We start from the raw sequence: 19,435 nt of genomic DNA on the forward strand, positions 1-19,435 counted from the left end.
TCTGGTATTCCCATCTCTTTAAGATTTCCACAGTTTGTTGTGATCCACACAGTCAAAGGCTTTAGTATAGTCAATGAAGCAAATGTTTTTCTGGAATTCTCTTGTTTTTTTATGATCCAGTGGATGTTGGCAATTTTGATCTCTGGTTCCTCTGCCTTTTCTAAATCCAGCTTGTACATTGGAAGTTCACGGTTCACGTACTGCTGAAGCCTAACTTGAAGGATTTTGAGCATTACCTTGCTTGCCTTTGAAATGAGTGCAGTTGTGTGGTAGTGTGAACATTCTTTGGCATTGCCCTTCTTTGGGATTGGAATGAAAACTGACCTTTTCCAGTCCTGTGGCCACTGCTGAGTTTTCCAAATTTGCTGGCTTATTGAGTGCAGCACTTTTCACAGCATCATCTTTTAGGATTTGAAATAGCTCAACTGAAATTCCATCACCTCCAACTAGCTTTGTTCCTAATAAGTCCTAAGGCACACTTGTCTTCCCACTCCAGGATTCTGGCTCTAGGTGAGTGATCACACCATCTGATTATCTGGGTCATTAAGACCTTTTTTGTACAGCTCCTCTGTGTATTCTTGCCACCTCTTCTTAATCTCTTCTGCTTCTGTTAGGTCCTTGCCATTTCTGTCCTTTATTGAGCCCATCTTTGCATAAAATGTTCCCTTAGTATCTCCAGTTTTCCTGAAGAGATCTCTAGTCTTTCCCAGTCTGTTGTTTTCCTGTTTCTCTTTGTTGATCACTGAAGAGGCTCTCTTATCTCTCCTTGGAACTCTTTGGAGCTCTGCTGCTTCTCTCAGTTATTTGTAAGTCCTCCTCAGGCAACCACTTTGCCTTCTTGCATTTCTTTTTCCTGGGGATGGTCTTGAACACCACCTCCTGTACAGTGGTATGAACCTCCATCCATAGTTCTTCAGGCACTTTGCCTACCAGATCTAATCCCTTGAATGTATTCGTCACCTCCACTGTATAATCATAAGAGATTTCATTTAGATCATACCTGAATAGCTTAGTGGTTTTCCCTTCTTTCTTTAATTTGAGCCTGAATTTTGCAATAAGGAGCTGATGATCTGAGCCACAGTCAGCTCTGGGTCTTGTTTTTGCTGACTGTATAGAGCTTCTTCATCTTTGACTGCAAAGAATATAATCAATCTGATTTTGATATTGACCATCTGGTGATGTTCATGTGAAGAGTTGTCTCTTGTGTTGTTAGATTAGAAGAGGGTGTTTGCTGTGACCAGTGTGTTCTTTTGGCAAAACTGTTAGTCTTGGCCCTGCTTCATGTTGTACTCCAAGGCCAAACTTGTCTGTCACTTCAGGCATCTTGACTTCCTACTTTTGCATTCCAGTCCCCTATGATGAAAAGGACATCTTTTTTTGGTGTTAGTTCTAGAAGGTCTTGTACGTCTTCATAGAACTGTTCTACTTCAGCCTTTTCAGCATTAGTGATTGGGGCCTAGACTTAGATTACTGTGATGTTGAATAGTTTGCCTTGGAAATGAACAGAGATCATTCTGTCGTTTTTGAGATGGCACACAAGTACTGCATTTCGGACTTTTTTGTTGACTGTGAGGGCTATTCGATTTCTTCTAAGGGATTCGTGCCCACAGTAGTAGATATAATGGTCATCTGAATTAAATTCTCCCATTCCCGTCCATTTTAGTTCACTGATTCTGAAGATGTCCATGTTCACTCTTACCATCTCCTGTTTGACCACATCCAATTTACCTTGATTCATGGACATTCCAGGTTCCTATGCAGTAGTGTTGTTGATAGCATCAGACTTTGCTTTCACCACCATACACATCCACCAAAGGGTATCATTTCCACTTTGGCTCATCTCATCATTCTTTCTGTAGCTGTTTCTCCACTTTGCCCAGTAGTATGTTGGACACCTACCACCTGGGGGGGGGGGCGGGGTCTCAGCTTTTAGTGTCATATCTTTCTGTCTTTTCACACTGTTCATGGGGTTATCAAGCAAGAATACTGAAGTGGTTTGCCAGTCCCTTCTCCAGTGGACCACATTTTGTCAGGCCCAGACCACCCAGGGACATGCTCTTCAGCCACTCCACGTAGCAGGACAACATGCCTGGTTCCCTGGTTGTCCCACTGCTGGTCCTCATTAAGCATGTAAACCTTCACTGGCTGCTGGGTGTCAGTCAGCCTGCTGCCGCCTGCTGCCCGGGGGCTGGGCGGAGGCCCTGTGGAAGTCACTGGGAAGGGGATCCAGAGAAGGCTGAAGCTGATGTTGGAGGATGCCTAGCCTCACCGCTGCCTCTGGGTGCCCTAGCTGGGCTCTGGTCCCCACCTGTCCTCTCCTCCTGCTCTCCGCTGTTATCTTCCAGGCCGGGTGAGCCTGGCTCCCTGAGGAGGGTGCGTGGTGCTTCATGGCCTCTCGCCCCACCATGCTAGGAACTGGGGGACTGGTCAGTATGCTGCTCCTGCCTCCTCCATGATCTCCACAAAGCCCATTTCTGAACTGTCACCTCCTCAGGCCCTGCTGTGCTAGGAAAAATCCTAAATTCTTATTTAGCTTCCAGAAGTACTGTGATTTTATCCTGTTAGTCACTAGAAGGGCAGTCACAATCCTAGTATTTTCTAGATGATTCAAATGCACTTTCCAAACAAATTATATAGGGAGTTAGATTAATAAGGTACTTCTTAATTGTTTAAATGTTTTCCTAATGTTCTTTTATTTTAAAATAGCATATTTTCATTATAGAAATTCAATAGAGAAGTAAATATATAGAGCAGAAAGTGAAAATCCATCTTAATTACTACCAATGTTTCCCTGTCTTCTACCCCAACCCCCACTTACCCAACCCCAGCATTCTTGCACCCAAGACATAATGATCATTTGTAACAGTTTGTAACTGTGTTGTGATAACTCTGCATATGCCCTTGATGGTCTGCAGTTCATTTACAGTAATAGCCATTTCTTTTGGAGGCCCCTGCCCTGGGCTGGTGGTGACTCTGTCCATCATTATTGAGGAGGACATCTCATCATTGAGGAGGGTGAGTCAGATTCTCACCTGGTCTCAGGTGGCTTCTGGTGTAGGAGGAGAGAGAGGTATACAGTGCTAACTATAATAAAGGATGAAAAAGGTGTGAGAGAGGAACAGGTAAAGTGTTGGATTCATGGGATGAGGAAATTACCTTTGACTGGCCAAGAGGTGACAGTTGAGCTGTATCGTGAAAGACAAGATGGTCTGGAGGCAGGGAAGCAAAGAGCACATAAACGGACAGTAGAAAGGCACAGAGATGCAGGGGGTTGACAGGGCTGCCCCATGTCCCCAGACTAGCATGCATGTATAAGAGCAGCACTAGATAACGCTGCAGAGGCAGTCTGGGGCAGGGGGGACTCTGAACACCTCTGTAATAAATCTTTAACATTTTTTTGAATAGAATAGCAGCATGCCTGGAGATACACATTAGGTATATTAATCAGACATTAGAGGGAGTAGAGTGTCAGTCACAGGCTTTGCAATAATTTGGAAGAGTTAGCACAATAAGGTATAGTAGCCATTGAACTTTGCTGAAATGGGACCTCTGGGTCTTAGCAGCTACCACATTCCATCCAAATCTAGGAAGGCTTTGATTGTATGACACACCTTTGTTTTATATTACTGGCATGGAGGGGAGATGCTGCCAATTAATTTTCAGACACCACAAGTTATAAGATGTATCCTAATTTTAGAATCATAATAATGAAGAAATATGCATCTTAAAATGAGTGAAATAGAGTAAAATATGAGGGCACAGGGAAAAGATATGCAGGTGAGACAGGGTGTTCAGGGCTGGTGCACTGGGATGATCCTGAGGGATGGGATGGGGAAGGAGGTGGGAGGGGGCTTCAGGATGGGGGGGACACATGTACACCCATGGCTGATTCATGTCAATGTATGGCAAAAACTACTACAATATTGTAAAGTAATTAGCCTCCAATTAAAATAAATACATAAATTTTTTTAAAAAGAAAAGATATGCAGGAAAGAAAGGAGACACAAGAAAATGAAACAGCAGGATGATGAGATCAAAGACACAAGTGGAGAAGTAGACCTCGAAGAGGAGACTGCGTCTTCCTCTTCCATGAGATGCAGAGATGAACGAGCAGTGACTCAGAGACATATAGAAGTTGAGAGGCTAAAAACATTAAACAAATCCTAATAATCTCCATCTTGGTAAAAGAGGAGGCAAGGACATCTGCAAAAAGAATGATGGTGGTAGGTTTGAGGGCTTGGGAAAGGTTTCAGGAAAGAGGGGCATGAAAGATGGGAGTATTACAGACAGTTGTCTAGAAGGACAAAAAGCATTCCCATCAGAAACAAGGGGCCTAGTTAAGGTCGAGAAACACAGGGTTATAAAGAAATCACTTGGCCCTATTTTATAACTTTGTCTAGGAACTCTTGGTACCCTGATTGAAGGATGGAAGAAAAAAGTGGAAGCTGCTTTCTGCAGGGTGAGAGATTGGCAGGACAGGTATGGTGGAAGGACAGGATAGCTGAGTAATCAGAATTTCTCCTAAGAGATACTGTGTTTTGGTTTTTTTTTTTTCTATTGAAGTATAGTTGAATTAGTGTTAACTACTGCTGCACAACAAAGTGACTCAGTTATACACATATATACAATATATAGACACACACATATACACACACATTCTCTTTCACATTCTTTCTCATTATGATTTATTATAGGATATTGGATGTAGTGTCCTGTGCTGTACAGTAGGACCTTGTCGTTTCTCCATTCTATACATACCAGTTTGCATCTGCTAATCCCCAACTCCCACTCGTAGCCTCTTTCACCCCCTAACCCTTTGGCAACCACTAGTCTATTCTCTGTGTCCCTGATTCTGTTTCTGTTTCATAGACAGGTTTATTTGTGTCATATTTTAGATTCCACATTTAAGTGATATTGTATGGTATTTGTCTCTTTTTTACTTACTTCAGTTTGGCTTCCCTTGTGGCTCAGATGGTAAAGAGTCTGCTTGCAATGCAGCAGACCCAGGTTTGACCCCTGGGTCGGGAAGATCCCTTGGAGAAGGAAATGGCAACCCACTCCAGTACTCTTGCCTAGAAAATCCCATGGATGGAGGAGCCTGGCAGGCTACAGTCCATGGGGTCACAGTCAGACACGACTGAGTGACTTCACTTTCACTTAGTATGATAATCTCTAGTTGCACGCGTGTTGCTGCAAATGCCATTATTTTCGTTTTTTCTTATGACTGGTTGTGAAAGGTGGATATGTGCCATATCTTCTTTATCCAGTTGTCTGTCGATGAACATTTAAGTTGCTTCTTTGTCTTCGTTATTGTGGCTAGTGCTACTGTGAACATAGAGTTGCATGTATCTTTTGAATTATCGTCTGGATGTATGCCCAGGAGTGGGATTCCTAAATCATATGGTATCTTCTAAGAGATACTGTTGATTCAGCTTGCCATGGAATTCAGGGTGAGAAGAGAGATGAGGTCAGAAGAAGAGTGATAGATGAACAGGTTTTTTAAGTTGGGGGAGGGTTTTAAAGGATTCGAGATTAGTATAAAGAAGAAGAAATTTGAAGAGGTGGAGTAGGTGAGTAGAAAGTTGACTAGGGAGTTTCAGAATTTCAGATTTAGACGTGGAGTTCTAAATCTAAGTCATCTTGAGCCTTGAAGATGTGCTGTCTTTCTAAAACGCAGCTGGGAGTGTATCTCTGTGTGGGTTGTAAAAGCTGTTTCAAGCTCTTCATTGCATATGGAACATCACAAGGTGGTCCGATCCTACTCCTCCATACTAGCATCTCATTTTTTCTTGTGAACCCCGTATTCTAACCACACTGAACTCTTCTCCATGCCCAGAATCATCAAGATTTTAATCTACCTTTTTGCCTTTGCTCATGCTTTTTCCCTTTCATGACAAGTTCTTCCTTCTCTTCTTTGTTTGCAAACTCCTATCTTGTCCTCAAGACGTAACTCAGATGGCACTTCCTCTGCCCAGTCTCACAGCAACACTGAGCACACTTTCCTCTGTGCTCCCCCCTCCTCTGTTCAGACAGCCTATGGAATCTTATCAAGAGTAGTGATTTATGTGTCTCTTCAGTAGATTATGGGCTTCCCTGGTGGCTCAGATGGTAAAAAAATCTGCCTGTAGTGCAGGAGACCCAGGTTCAATCTCTGGGTCAGGAAGATTCCCTGGAGGTGCAAATGGCTACCACTCCAGTATTCTTGCCTGGAGAATTTCATGGACAGAGGAGCCTGGTGGGTCGCTAAGAGTTGGACACAACTGAGCAACTAACACTTTGACTTGAGCAACTAACACTTTCACTTCACTTTCAGTAGATTATAAACTCCTTGCAGTCAGAAACTATCTAATTCTCTTCTTGACCCACAGTGGATGCATATAACATTAGATACTTAGTATCTGCTTTTGCTGTCTTTGTTGCTAAATTTTAAATGAATGCGCTGATCCTGTGCTTTTCAAACATTAATGTGCAGTCAAATTACCTGGAGATCTTGTTAAAATTCAGATTCTCATTTAGTCTGAGGCAAAGTCTGGGATTCTTCTTTTCTAACAAGCCCCTGGGTAATGCCTGTGCTGCTGGTTAATGGAAACTAATCCAGAGTCTTTGCCCAAATAAATAGCAGAGGTGGAGTTAAGACGAAGTCAGTAGGAATGTGGAAGTGGAGCAGTGACTTGGAAAAATCCTCAGTCTGAACATGGAAGCTCTAAAAAATGATAACAGAAAATCATGTGGAAAGAGATGTGTAAATCCTGAACTAAAGCAGGAGACCTCTGTGTGGGGTGGTAGCTGCCCGACTGGATTGATAGAGTCTGTCGCTTGTATTATAGAAAAGGAAAGGCTTTTCGGTGGTGGCAGCTGCTGTGTTGGGACTTCAGCAAAGGATGCTCTCCACATGGAGAGGGTGCGGGGGAGAGGAGCTACGCTGCAGAAGGCACGGCTCAAGGGAGGTTAGGGGCCTCCCAATAGAATGGCTTTGTCACCAGTGCAGACAGAGGGTGAGGGCACAGGAGAGCTGTGTTCTGGGGGAAGGAAGGCTCCCAAGGAAGCGAGAGGAACTACGATGTGACAAGGGGTCATTTCCTGATCTTAAGTTTCCAGGTTCAAAGCACAGAAGTTCTGTTTTCCTTTTGAAAACTCAGGTGACAGAGCAAGTATACTGATAAGCGCTCTGTCCCCACAGAGCCCCACAGTCTGACAACGCGAGGGCGGGCTCACAGCCTCATTTCTTTAGGTACGTTGTACAGGGGTAATGTATACATTTAGCATGTGGGAAAGGCGAAGATAAACCTTAAAATGCTATCCCTTTCCCCATGATAAGGTCATCAACCTTGATGTGTACCCTTCCAGCTTTTATCCATGCAGATTTTTTATGAGGACATTTTATTAGAGGATAAATATATCAATATTCTGATACTTAGTCACTTAGGTCTGTTTTAATTGGAGGATAATTGCTTTACAATGTTGTGTTGATTTCTGCCTTACAGCAACTCCAATCAGCCATAAGTATGCATATGTCCCCTCCCCCCCACCCTTTATCCATGCAGATTTAAGTACACATACACAGGAATTTTTTTTCTCTTTTAAATTTTTATTTTATATTGGAGTGTAGCAGATTAACAATGTTGTGATAGTTACAGGTACACAGCAAAGGGACTCAGCCATATATATATATATATATATATGTATGTATGTATACACACACACATGTAACCATTCTCCCCCAGACTCCCCTGCTATCCAGGCTGCCACATAACATTGAACAGAGTCCCCTGTGCTATACAGTAGGTCTGTGTTGATTATCCATTTTAAAAACAGCAGTGTGTACATGTCCATCCGAAACTCCCTAACTATCCCTTCCCCCATTCTTTGCCCCTGACAACCATAAGTTCATTCTCTAAGTCAGACAGGAATTTTTAAAATTTCTTAACAGTACTTTTACATGCACATTATTCTACAGATTGGTTTTTTTTCCCCATTTAGGACCATGTCAAGAACATCTCCCCAAACCAATGAGTAGTTTTTCTAGTCCTTTTAAATAGCTGTGTATCAATATAGATGTCTCATAATTTGTTCTATCCTCCTCCTATTGATGGACAATTGGGTAATTTCCACATTTTGCTACTACAGACAACAAGACATACAAAAAGAGTCCTGTTGTTACCAGTGCCTCAATAACGGAAGTCTGTGATTTCAGTCAGCCACCCATATCACAAGTAACTTTTATATCCAGTACACCTTTTATCGAAGCCTAGCAGTGGCTAAACCTGTCCTATCCAATATGGTAGCCACCAGTCACATGTAACTGTTTAAATTTACTAAAATCAGGGACTTCCTGGTGGTCCAGTGGCTAAGACTCCAAGCTCCCAATGAAGGGGGCCAGGGTTCAGTCCCTGGTCAGGGAACGAGATCCCATGTGCCACAACTAAGACCCAGTGCAGCCAAATCATAAATAAATAAAATTATTTAAAAAAATAAAAATAAATTTACTAAAATCAAAAATTCACTTCTTCCACATCAGCATCATTCCAGGTGCTCAGCAGCCACATGTGAGTAGTGGCTGCCCCGTTGGACAGAAAGACTGTTTCTGTCCTCATAGAAAATGCCGTCAGACAGCCCTGGACTAGACATTAATGTTACATCCTAGAAAAGGACATCTTTTTCACTGAGCTTGTGTGTTAAGGAGAGCACATTTCTAAAAGTACAAACTTTGTGTCTTAACTGATTGCCTCTGCAGTTACTTCAATGAGAATCAATACCCAGATGAAGCAAAGAGAGAAGAAATTGCAAATGCTTGCAACGCAGTGATCCAGAAGCCAGGTAAGGCAGCGAGCGTGCTTGGCTCTGGGCTGCGCTCGGACCAGCATTTGGGACCTCGGTCTCCTCCTCATCCCGGCAGGTGCTCTTGGCTCCATTCCCACCATCCTCCTGTGGATGATCATTGCCCTGTCTTGTTCACACTGTACTTCTGAGGGGGTGATTACACTACTCCAAATTAGGCTTCATGTGGGAAAGTTCCAGTGCGTATCCTTGCTTGAGATATGCAACCTTGAAATTACTAATTTTAACGACTGTGTAGATTTCTTTTTCCAAAAATACAGCATAAACATACCAGTTTCAGAATAGTTTTAAAGTTGGCATACTTAAACAAGACTTGTTAATGTAAACATTAAGATAGTTTTGTTCTGTAACTTGAAAATTGTATAATTCTGTATTCCTGTTTAACGAAAGAATTCTTTTTGGAGTGGACTTCTTTCCCATTTCTACATTGGGATGACGTCTTAACTCGGAGTATTTCCATTCTGAAGTCCAGTTGTTTCTGTACAAGTCAGCAGAGCCCCTGAAACACTCATATGTCGTGTGCTAAAATGTTCTTCCACAGATTATGGTGGTGGTGGTTTTTTTTTAAAGCCAGAAACCATTCTCAGTGAAGAAGATCCAATTGATCTCCATTTGGCCAGTTAACTGGATTGGCTTAAAGGGTACATACAAAAGTATCACTTTTTTATGTTTTAAGTTTTATCACTGTTTTGTGGTAATTAAATACTAATTTATTCTCCCATAGTCAGAAGCCAGACTTCTAACTGTCCAGAACATACATAGGCATCTACAACGACATCGGTGCCCTTACTTCTCACAGGCCAAAGCCCCAGCCCTAACGCTGTGCTGGCTGGAACTCAGACTCTTCCTGGAAAGTACTTAAGCCCCGGGCATCAAGTGCCTGATCTGTTTTCTGGTCCATCTACCCACTGAGAGTTAAAAGCTAAAACAGAAAAGGATGAAGGAGAAGGGTGGTTGCCATGTTGCTAAACATGGTGCTATCCGTAAACCGTCACATTTGACAGCAGTTTGCAGCTTGAAATGTGCTGTGTGTTCCCGTGTAGTTACAATAACAGAGGGGCATAGTGACCTTAGTCTTTAAGAAGACATGGATAGTGGTCTCTGTCTTAACACAGCAGGAAACTAGTTAATACAAGGCCTTAAAGATGTAAGGAAACTTCAGCTATCTGGGAATGTGATAAAGAATAATATATTCATCTAAGTAAATGATGCTAATTAAATGAAGCTTTCATATTACTGTCATGTGAACTTTGAACCCTAGCAGACTGAATCCTTCAATATTTTATATTGGAATTCCTTAATATTGTGTGGCTTTCTGAATTGAATCATTTCATGTTATTAGGGCTGTTTGTATGTTTATTTTTCCATCCTATCGTAAGTTACTTCAGTCGTGTCTGACTCTCTGTGACCCTATGGACTATATAGCCCACCAGGCTCCTCTGTCCATGGGATTTTCCAGGCAAGAATACTAGAGTGGGTTGCCATGCCCTCCTCCTGGGGATCTTCCCAACCCAGGAACTGAACCCATGTCTCTTGTCTCCTGCATTGGCAGGCTGGTTCTTTACCACTATATGTTTATTCTGGAGAAGGAAATGGCAACCGACTCCAGTATTCTTGCCTGGAGAATCCAATGGACAGAGGAACCTGGCAGGCTACAGTCCATGGGGTCACAAGGGTCGGACACGACTTAGCCACTAAACCACCACCACCACCATATGTTTATTCATTCAATAATTAAGTCTATATATAGTACTAGATCATGCTAAAAGAAGATTCTGTATCTGTTATCTGGCAATAAATGCAGTGAGAAAAACATTTGGAAAAAAAAAAGTATTGTCCCTTAAAACTAGCCTCAGAGATTTTCTGAATTTTACTGCATGTCTTCACAGGCAAAAAACTGTCAGATCTGGAACGAGTTACCTCCCTGAAAGTATATAATTGGTTTGCTAACAGGCGGAAGGAGATCAAGAGACGAGCCAATATCGGTAATGTATCCGAGAGGCTGCTGTCTCTTTGGAGGCAGTCCTGGGCCTTGTGTTTAACAGTGACTTCAGTTTAGAACTGCAGGTCTAAATGAGCCTACCCTTTAAGCCTAAGAAGAATTGCCCTTATGTTTTTCTTCACTATATTTTTAATAATGTACAGTTAATACTAATCATACTATTTGTATTGTACTAAGAATGACATTATTATTTCTAAACCTTATCATTCTTAATGTGCAAGAATCTGGAATTAGATATCTCTGATCAGTTACTCCTGTGGTGCAGATGAAAGCTACCTATAAGGCCTTGAGACACCCTAAGCCTTTTCATTGTTACCAGGCTATGACCCAGAGGCTAAGAAACATCTGATTAATAGAATTGGAATAAAAGCGTCTTGATAACACAGGGAACCTAGTAAAAAGCGAGACTGAAAAAAGCATTTAAGAAACATGAATCGATGACATCAAGATGGTGGGCTGGTTTTGAGCTTTTAAAATTGTATTTCACTTACAAACTTACTTCTTCGTCATGACAATCCTCAAATGCTTTATAGAACCCCAAGTCAGGAGAGCCGTTTAACTAGTTGGTAAGTATGAAGCACCTACCAGTCAGCCACTCCGAGGTGCACACGAAGCAGCAGGGGCTCAGAAGGACAAACGTGTTGTTGCTCCCCCGGCCTCCGTGCCACTGAATTCCATCTGTCTGCAACTGAGAAGAAACAAGACTTAGTCTAGGGTTTTGTTTAATTGCATTCTCATTTCCTCAATACAAATTCAGCGTTCAGACCTTTATGGTGTGGTAACAGATAATTTAGGGATCTGTTTGCTTTTTTCGAAGAAGCAGCAATCCTGGAGAGTCATGGGATAGATGTACAGAGTCCGGGAGGCCACTCCAACAGTGATGACGTGGACGGGAATGACTACTCGGAGCAGGTGAGCCACGGAGCAGCCGCTGCTGGGTACAGAGCGGGTGGGGTCGTATGACAACTCAATTCTGTGGGTGCGCTTTGTCCGGGGTGGGGGGGTGGGGGCGAGCTAATGTCCCTCCAGCTCTGCTCATGTGTCTAGTTAGATTTTCATATAACTTGAATGTGGTTAAGATTCAGTTGTCCTGTTGAATTTGTGAGAAATCCTTATTCACCCACACGGATTTATTGTCATACAACAGGATACTTGGCAAGTACGCAATGGGGAGGAGGAGGAGGGAAGAAGTTCAGAGGGAGGCAGAGAAGCAGAGAAGGTAGAAGAAGAGAGGAGGATCTGATCCAAACAAGCAAGTTCCACCATCCACCACACACACACTCAATGTCTGAGAGGTGCTAGGGGCTTCGGGCAGCCGCGGCCCTGCCTGGACATGAACCCACCCGCACACAGTGGAAGGGCTCGCCTGCTTCGGCCCCGTACTGTGGGAGCCCTTGTGCTGAGACCGTGGCCCCTCCAGAGTCTCTGGCACATGGACACACACACACCCTCTCATAAATGCATGTCCGCTCACCTCACCCTCACTTCCTCTTCATTGCTTAAGGGGGAAAATATATTTAACTGTAGCCACTGGATGGAGTAATTCAGTAACTAGGAATGTGGGAGTTTTTCCCCACTTAAAGATTTAAATTTTTTTTAAAGGATTTTAAACTCACTCCATTTGGAATATGAAGAGTGGTCTCTTGTAGGCGCCAGCGGGAACACGTTTGCTGTTTCCTAGTCAGTGTACCCCGCTCAGCCAGCTTGTAAACAAGGGTCCACCATGCTCTCCGCCTGCTCGCCGTCCTGCAGCTTGAGTGTAGACACTGCCAGAGTCCCTACAGTCCCATGCTGATCCCCGTTTAAACCAAAGACCAGCCTGTGAGAATGAGCACTGTTGCCTATACTTCCCAAGGCTTCCCTTCCCCTCGGACCCCAAGTCAGGGCTGCATGTCTCACTCTAGAGAAACATCCTTGTTAGTTTACCAGTGTAGATGGATCATTTCCATCCTTTTTCCAGAGGCCCTAAGGGCAGCACACACCGTGCTTTTTTCCCAGGAAGGGACTTACCCTTCCCAAAGCTTCCTGCTGTAGAGTCCCCTGAAGATGACAGGTGAGAGAACTTACACCTTATTTGTAACACCAGCTTCAGTGCCTGACAAACACCCTGCCGTGCAGCTTCCAAGGCAGGCTTCACACCTTCCAAGTGAGACGCCTGCGCTTCCCTCCCCCGGCTCACCTTGGAGCCAGAGAGTGCGTAGCCACTTCCCACAGTTCTCTCCTGTTGTAACTGAGAGTTTGGAGTTTTAGGAGGGTTTTGGTTTATTTTCTGCTAAAATGCACTTTTATCCATAAGGTGTTGGTATCTGTAGTTTTGTCTGGTTTTCTCACCTGAGCAGAGAGATACTGTGAATTGTAATAATCTCTAAGAGCACCCATCCAGAATGTAAGCTCACTAGTGTGGCCCTCAATTACTAGTGCTATAGTGGTTGCAAACCTGGAATGGTCCAGGTTTGATCATCATCCCCAGCAGTCTTTCTGGCAGAAGGAAAATTTCTCAACAAAAAAAAGCCACTTTAGTGCTTTCTATCTGTTGAACCATCAAAATGCCAACCAGTAGTCTCTGGACCTGTATCCATTCAGTGTCTACTTAAATACATTTCACCTCTACCCTGTCATGACCCCTCTCACAAGTGTTCTGCTTCCCCTTGCCCCAGCATGCTTTTCTGTAAGCTGGAGGATCTCACCAGTCCCCCTGTAACACCTGCTTCTTCTTTCTACACGTCTAGGATGACAGCACTAGCCATAGTGACCACCAAGACCCCATCTCGTTAGCTGTGGAAATGGCAGCAGTCAACCACACTATCTTGGCACTGGCCCGACAAGGAGCCAACGAAATCAAGACAGAGGCCCTGGATGACGACTGATGAGGGAGGGCTGAACGCGAGAAGTTAACTTAGTTTAGACGTAGCACCTTAGCAGACTTTCCTCGGTCCTTAACATGTGTTCTTACAGTATAACTTGCAGTTTCTTGTATGTCAGTTAGCCCTTAGGGTCTTGTTCTGTGAAGATGGCATGGTGCCCTCAGCCTTTGCATATACTCTCTCAGTATTAATTCCCAGTAACTAATAACCAACCAACCAACCAACCAAACTTCCCTCTCCCAGCCCCCGAGGCTAGAAAATCTTGCTGCTCTGTCTTAGCATTCCAAGAAAGTGCTTCCAGGTATTTAGCTAGCCCTCAGTTCTCAAATAGTAGGCTCCGTGTAAAACCTTGGGTACCTTTAGATTCCTGTAACACTAGTCTCTACCCCTCTTCCTTCCCCAAGACTGGTAGGATGCAAGCTGAGGTAGTGTGGCCAGGATTGACAGACACCATTTGGGGAGTGTCCGCAGAGTAAAAGGAACACTAGAACCCCCACCTCCACGTGGGAATAATTGATTTCCAGCTGCAATAAGCCGTGCCTCATAATAGTCACACTGTGGCTAGATTATACTTCTTTGGGTGCTGTGCTAAGAATGTCAGTGGAAAAACTCGATCTCAGATTTCAGTTGATGTTAAGATGCCTGACACAGACATCCTTTCCTCTCACAAGCTGTGTGACTGAGTAGATAAAATACTGCCTTCTGCCTTTGGGACCATGATTAAACAGAAAAATGACAAAAAAAAAAAGTTAAAAAACCCACAAAACCCAGCTTGAGAGCATTGGGAAAAACCATGAGCCGAATGTGTAATAACGGTGGATGTTGTTAGAACCACTGTACAGTACGTGGCGCAGGTGCGTGCCCACCTGGAAAGGAGCCGGAAGTCATCGTGGAAGTGGCTCTGCCTCCTGTCTGTGTCCCCTTTCCTTGCTACCAAAAAAACAGAAAGGTGATTCGAGGATGGAACTAAGGCCAAGAGTGAGTGAACGAACTTCCAGTCCCTGTAGCCATTAAACTGAAGCCCCCTCAACGTGAGAGGTTGGTAGAGGACTCTGTAGTGGGATTATGCCTGCTGACTGTCACAAGCGCAAGAGCTTTCCTAAATAGGAGCAGAAAAAAGCAGGGGACGTTTGCCACTTCCGTGGCGGGTCTGCGAGATGTGACTTGCTTTGGTGTTCTCTTTACTCTGTCCTTGTGGAGGTGTGAAAAGCTATATTGCTACAGGCAATTTATTTAATAATTGGAAGCCATATTGATAATGGATGTGGTAATATTTGTAAAGTTTAATCTACTTTAAACGGCAGTAACTAATGGAATTTTTTTCCTTGATCACATATGTAGCACTTTTGTTACTTTTTAAAGATATTTATATTTGATAAATCTTTTTTTCATTTTGAGAACTCAAAATACCAAACAGTGAACTTGCGTTAGAAAAGTCACCCTGTGATCACCTTGTCATCCAGTAGCGAAATGATGAACTACTCATGCATCCAAGAATATTACATCTGCTGGCCTCGTATGAAAATGATCTCTTGGCATCCTGATTAAAGGACACAGTGTCACGGTGCGTAAGAGGAGCAGCCTCCAGTGTAGGGTGCGTCTGAAAGAGGCACGACCGCTCTGTATTTCCTGCCTCGCTCCACCTCTCTGCGTACGACAAAACGTTGTTTAAAGGGGAATATGGAGAGGGCTGGCTCTTAAGCAAGCTTTCGTCTGTTTGTCCATTACCTGAAAATGATTTCTAAGATTGAAGGAGGGGGCTATTTCCTGACCTCTTCACCCTTCCTCACCCACCAAATGTTTTCAACTTCAAACCATTGAGAGAGAGAGAATGACTGGCCTTCCTGTTTTCCCTTCCTCATCAGTGAGATTCTGAATATCCGCCAGCTTCTAGCTGGTCTTGCTCCACCTAAGGCACCTGCTGAGGCGCTCGCCTCCGCCTCTGTCCATCCTGCTTACGTGAGTGTGAGGAGGCCTTTCGGAGGCATGGAGGTGCTGTCTCTGTGGGTCCATGACGTTACAGAGCTACAGGCAGGACCTGCTCTTGTCCTAGGATTTCAGGGGGAAAATGTATATATTTTTTTTCCAGCTTCCCAGAATTGAAGTAAAATGGAGTAGGCTTTTTCTGTTTCACTGTATTACTTGAACCAACAAATTCAAGAGTAGCATTTGTTGTTCTCAGGAATGACCCGCCCTCCCCCCCATTCATCATCTTTCTTGGTGTGTTTGACTTTTTATTGCAATTAGACTGTGTTAGCTTTCTTTCCTTTGATATTATTTAGAAAAAATATAACGTATCTATTGTTCCTGGAATTTTTGTCTACTTACTTTCAGCTAAATCAGAAAGAAAAGGAGAGAGAAAAATATACTGTCTGACAAGCTGCATCCATGATTTATTGTAAGGAGATTATTATAATTGATAGCTTCTTTATGATGGGATTGCTAGTATCATCTGTTCTTGCTGGTTCCTTTTAAAGAAACAGACTCAAACTATAAAGGCAGCTGCAGTTTCTAAAGAAACAGAGTGATTGCCAGAGAAGAGCCAGAAGGTTTCAATGTTTTAAGACCTTTCAGGAAGGACAAAAAGCTTCAGAGAGTAAAGGTGAGTACCTGTGAAGGCAATACCAGGTGCTACCCAGAGATCTGGAAAAAGTGAAAGAACGAGTTTGCCGGGCAGGGCAGCAGCGCCTTGGGTTCAGTAGGAGCCAGAGGAAGGAGCCTTCACCGCTTTCATTAAAGACAGCTGCCGGTCTGCTCTGCCTGCCACTGCCTTGTGTTGGACTTTGGCTTTCTCACCAAGAGTGAAAATTTAGTTCTTTGGGTCTTCAGTTTAAATCTTCTGTAGGTTTTTTGTCATCAGGTTTAACTCCGCTGTCTTCTCCAGTCTACCTTAGTTCTTGCCATGGCATGTGGAGTTGGCCACTAATGAGTCATATCTTTGGGGAGTAAATTTTTTTCTTCAGCTTTTTCAGGTTTAAGGGGTGGTATTAAAATAGGAACCCTAAGTTGCTCTCTGAAGGGAAGATAGACTCTTTAAAAAAAATCCCACTGTATGCTTTTTGGTTTTTCTGTCCTCTTTTCTCACTTCCTGCTGTACATTTTTCAGGCCCCAGAGGACTGTTTCAGGGGCTGCTGCTTCCCAGGTGAGGAACCCTTGCAAGCAGTTCCAGGTAACTTATTTTGTTTAAGACACTTTCATTGAATTACTGCAGTCACATGGGTAAACTTCCTCCGCTTCTTAAAACAGATCCGTACAGAGGGACCTTTTAAAGATGGACCATCCTAATGCCATTTTTGCATTAAATGAGAACCTTAACACCAGATGAAGGCCAGTCGGTACCAAGTAAACAGTGTGGTTTATTTCAGAAGAGTTTGTAAGGTTGGAGTAAAGCTTAAGGCAGTTTTCTTCATAATCTCGGCCCTTTGAGTGTTAAGAGGAGTGTGGTTAGCGTCTCCCACCTTTCGGGTCTGTACAGTTCCCACGCTCCGGCCTTTGGCAGGGTTGGGTCTTCCCCCACATCCCCATTGTCCTTCACAGGAAGACAGAGCCTCAAACAGGAAGACCACTTAAGTCTAGTCCAGGAGATGGGAGGGTCCACACCCAGGCCTATAGGGTTGCACCAGCTCCTCTGTCCAGATGTCCAGGTATATCTTTACCTCAAAAGGGACAGCTCATGAAGAGCTGGTGACAGAGTTGCTTCAGTTCTCCCTACTTGGCCTTTGTGCAAACTTCCCTCTTGGATTTCAGCTTCCCGGTGTGAGGAAACCGTCTTGCGTCTCATCAGGAATCTACAGGCACCTCCTTTCTGTCTGTGGCTAACTCCTCTTCTCTGTGGGCTCCAGACCAAGGCCTCCTCTTGAGCTGACTTCCTGCTGGAATTTTCTCATGTTCTGCAGCAGGCAGAGTAGGGGGTGTGGTCCATCTTGTCACACAAACACTCCTTCCTGTCTTGCAGCCCTGCTTTTTGACTAGCTACTTATTCCAGTGACCAGCCATTCTCTCTGCCCACCCAGTGGGAATAATCCCTTTTTTCATAAATGAGCCCCTGCCCCCATCCTAAAAAAATGTGAATATCAAGTCCTTCTCTCTCTTTGGTCTTAAGAACAGTTTGGGTAGAAGCAGTCTTCCCATGCAACTATGGCTCTGCCTTTTAAAATTGCTTTTTCTCTTTTTGTTGTTGTCAGAGAACCACCAGAGGATTTTTTTTTCCCCAGTGAGTCTCAACAGATTCTTAGGCAATAAGTTCTCTTATTAATGACTTTGTGCACAGTCGCACGCGCTCTGCATTGAGTAGCCTGACCCTCTACTTGTGCGTTGGTTTTCTGTGCTAACCTGTCTGTGATTTAAATCTTACGTCAGAGTGGTGATAGAGTTTGTCATTTTGTTGTTGTGATCACATTAGTGTTTTACTGCTGTATTCACTGGGGCTGCGTTAACCAGCCAAATCCATTTATAGCTTTACTGAGCCACATTTGTTGTCAGGATTTCCCAAGCGCACGCTGGGCGCGCTGACCAGCTCCTGCTGGTGGTGTCTGTGTGGGGCGGGGGAGGAGTTACAGAAGACATTCCTTTTTGTGTGTTCACTCAGGATTTGGGGATCAGTTGTTGGCAGACTGAGCCGTGTGCTCTGGAAACCCTCCTCTGTTTCTTGATCTCCACACTGTCTAGTTGACCATTACCCGCTCATACCTAAGTTACCCAGTTGAGAGGTATTACACCACACCAAAAGCAGAAGGCTTTACCTGAGAGGCAGCCGTGAGTGCCCGGGCTCTCCTGAGGGAAAGTCTCCCAGAGCTGAGGGGACTGTGAGGGCCCTTCCTCTTCCAGTCCTGCAGGCTCCTTCACTATGTGCTCATCACTTAAGAGGGATAAGGAAATCTTTTCTGTAAAGAGAAACCGTGAACCCACTGTGCTCAGGTGGTGGGAAAGGCTTTCTAAACACATCCAGCCCACAAGCCCATCTTCCCCCACAGAAACCCCCTCACAAACCGGTCATACAAGAGGCTCTTCTTCATGCTCACTAGCTGTCCGTGCCAGCTGCTCATCTTGCCGTCTCAGAGGCGGACTCGCTACACGCTTATAAATTGAGAACTTTCCGTATCAGCTGCATTCTTCCTCCTTAGTGGGGAGGGAAAACAGCAGCAGAAGGAAAGCTAACAAGCTGAGAGATCTAGTTTTCTATAACAGTGCTTTTCTAATCAAGAGGGGAATAAATGTAGGCGAGAAGAGAGGGAAAATCTGGCTGCACCTGAGGATGCGGCAGGCGCCCTGGGAGTACAGGTATATCCGTCCTCAACTTAGTGCTCGTTCCCATAACACCTCAGGCCAAGCAGCAAGCAGAACTAAATCTAGTTCATTCCATTCAAGTGAACTCTAACTAGCATTTTTATACCCCCAACAGTTTACCACCCACATTTCACACCCATTAACTGATTAGCCAGCTCCCAACACGAGGAAAAGGACACTTTGGCAGGGGCCTCTGCCTTTCTCTCCTGACATCCCGTTTACTTGGAAAGTTCTGGGAGCCATCTGCCCCCGTCTGGACGGCAGCGTTGTGCCCACCAGTGGGCGTGGGGGCAGCAGTGGGATGGGGACCATTGCCTCGCGCCAGCCCGCGCACACAGCTCGCCTGGCGCTTCAGACACGTCGGGACGCTGGCTCCCTTGACTCTGTTCTCATTTTTCTCTCTTAAATAAAAATGGCTCTCTACAGCCATAATTAACTCTCAAA

General features: G+C 44.2%; 1 protein-coding gene across 9 annotated transcripts in view; it reads left to right on the plus strand.

Moving 5' to 3' along the window:
- HMBOX1 (homeobox containing 1) overlaps positions 1-19,435 on the plus strand; it is a 195,021-nt gene extending 175,586 nt beyond the window's left edge. The window contains exons 7-11 of one of the 9 annotated variants that reach the window (XM_043487169.1): positions 8,735-8,817; positions 10,728-10,823; positions 11,664-11,752; positions 11,988-12,059; positions 13,570-19,435. In XM_043487169.1, coding sequence (XP_043343104.1) covers positions 8,735-8,817; positions 10,728-10,823; positions 11,664-11,752; positions 11,988-12,059; positions 13,570-13,707 — 478 coding nt within the window. In that variant the 3' untranslated portion in view covers positions 13,708-19,435. Of the gene's footprint in view, positions 1-8,734; positions 8,818-10,727; positions 10,824-11,657; positions 11,753-11,987; positions 12,093-13,569 lie in introns of all 9 variants that reach the window. The other 8 variants (XM_043487168.1, XM_043487176.1, XM_043487167.1 and 5 more) reach the window with 8 other exon arrangements.

Source organism: Cervus canadensis, chromosome 14, assembly GCF_019320065.1.
Source record: "Cervus canadensis isolate Bull #8, Minnesota chromosome 14, ASM1932006v1, whole genome shotgun sequence".
In the NCBI taxonomy this organism is placed as follows: Eukaryota; Metazoa; Chordata; class Mammalia; order Artiodactyla; family Cervidae; genus Cervus; species Cervus canadensis.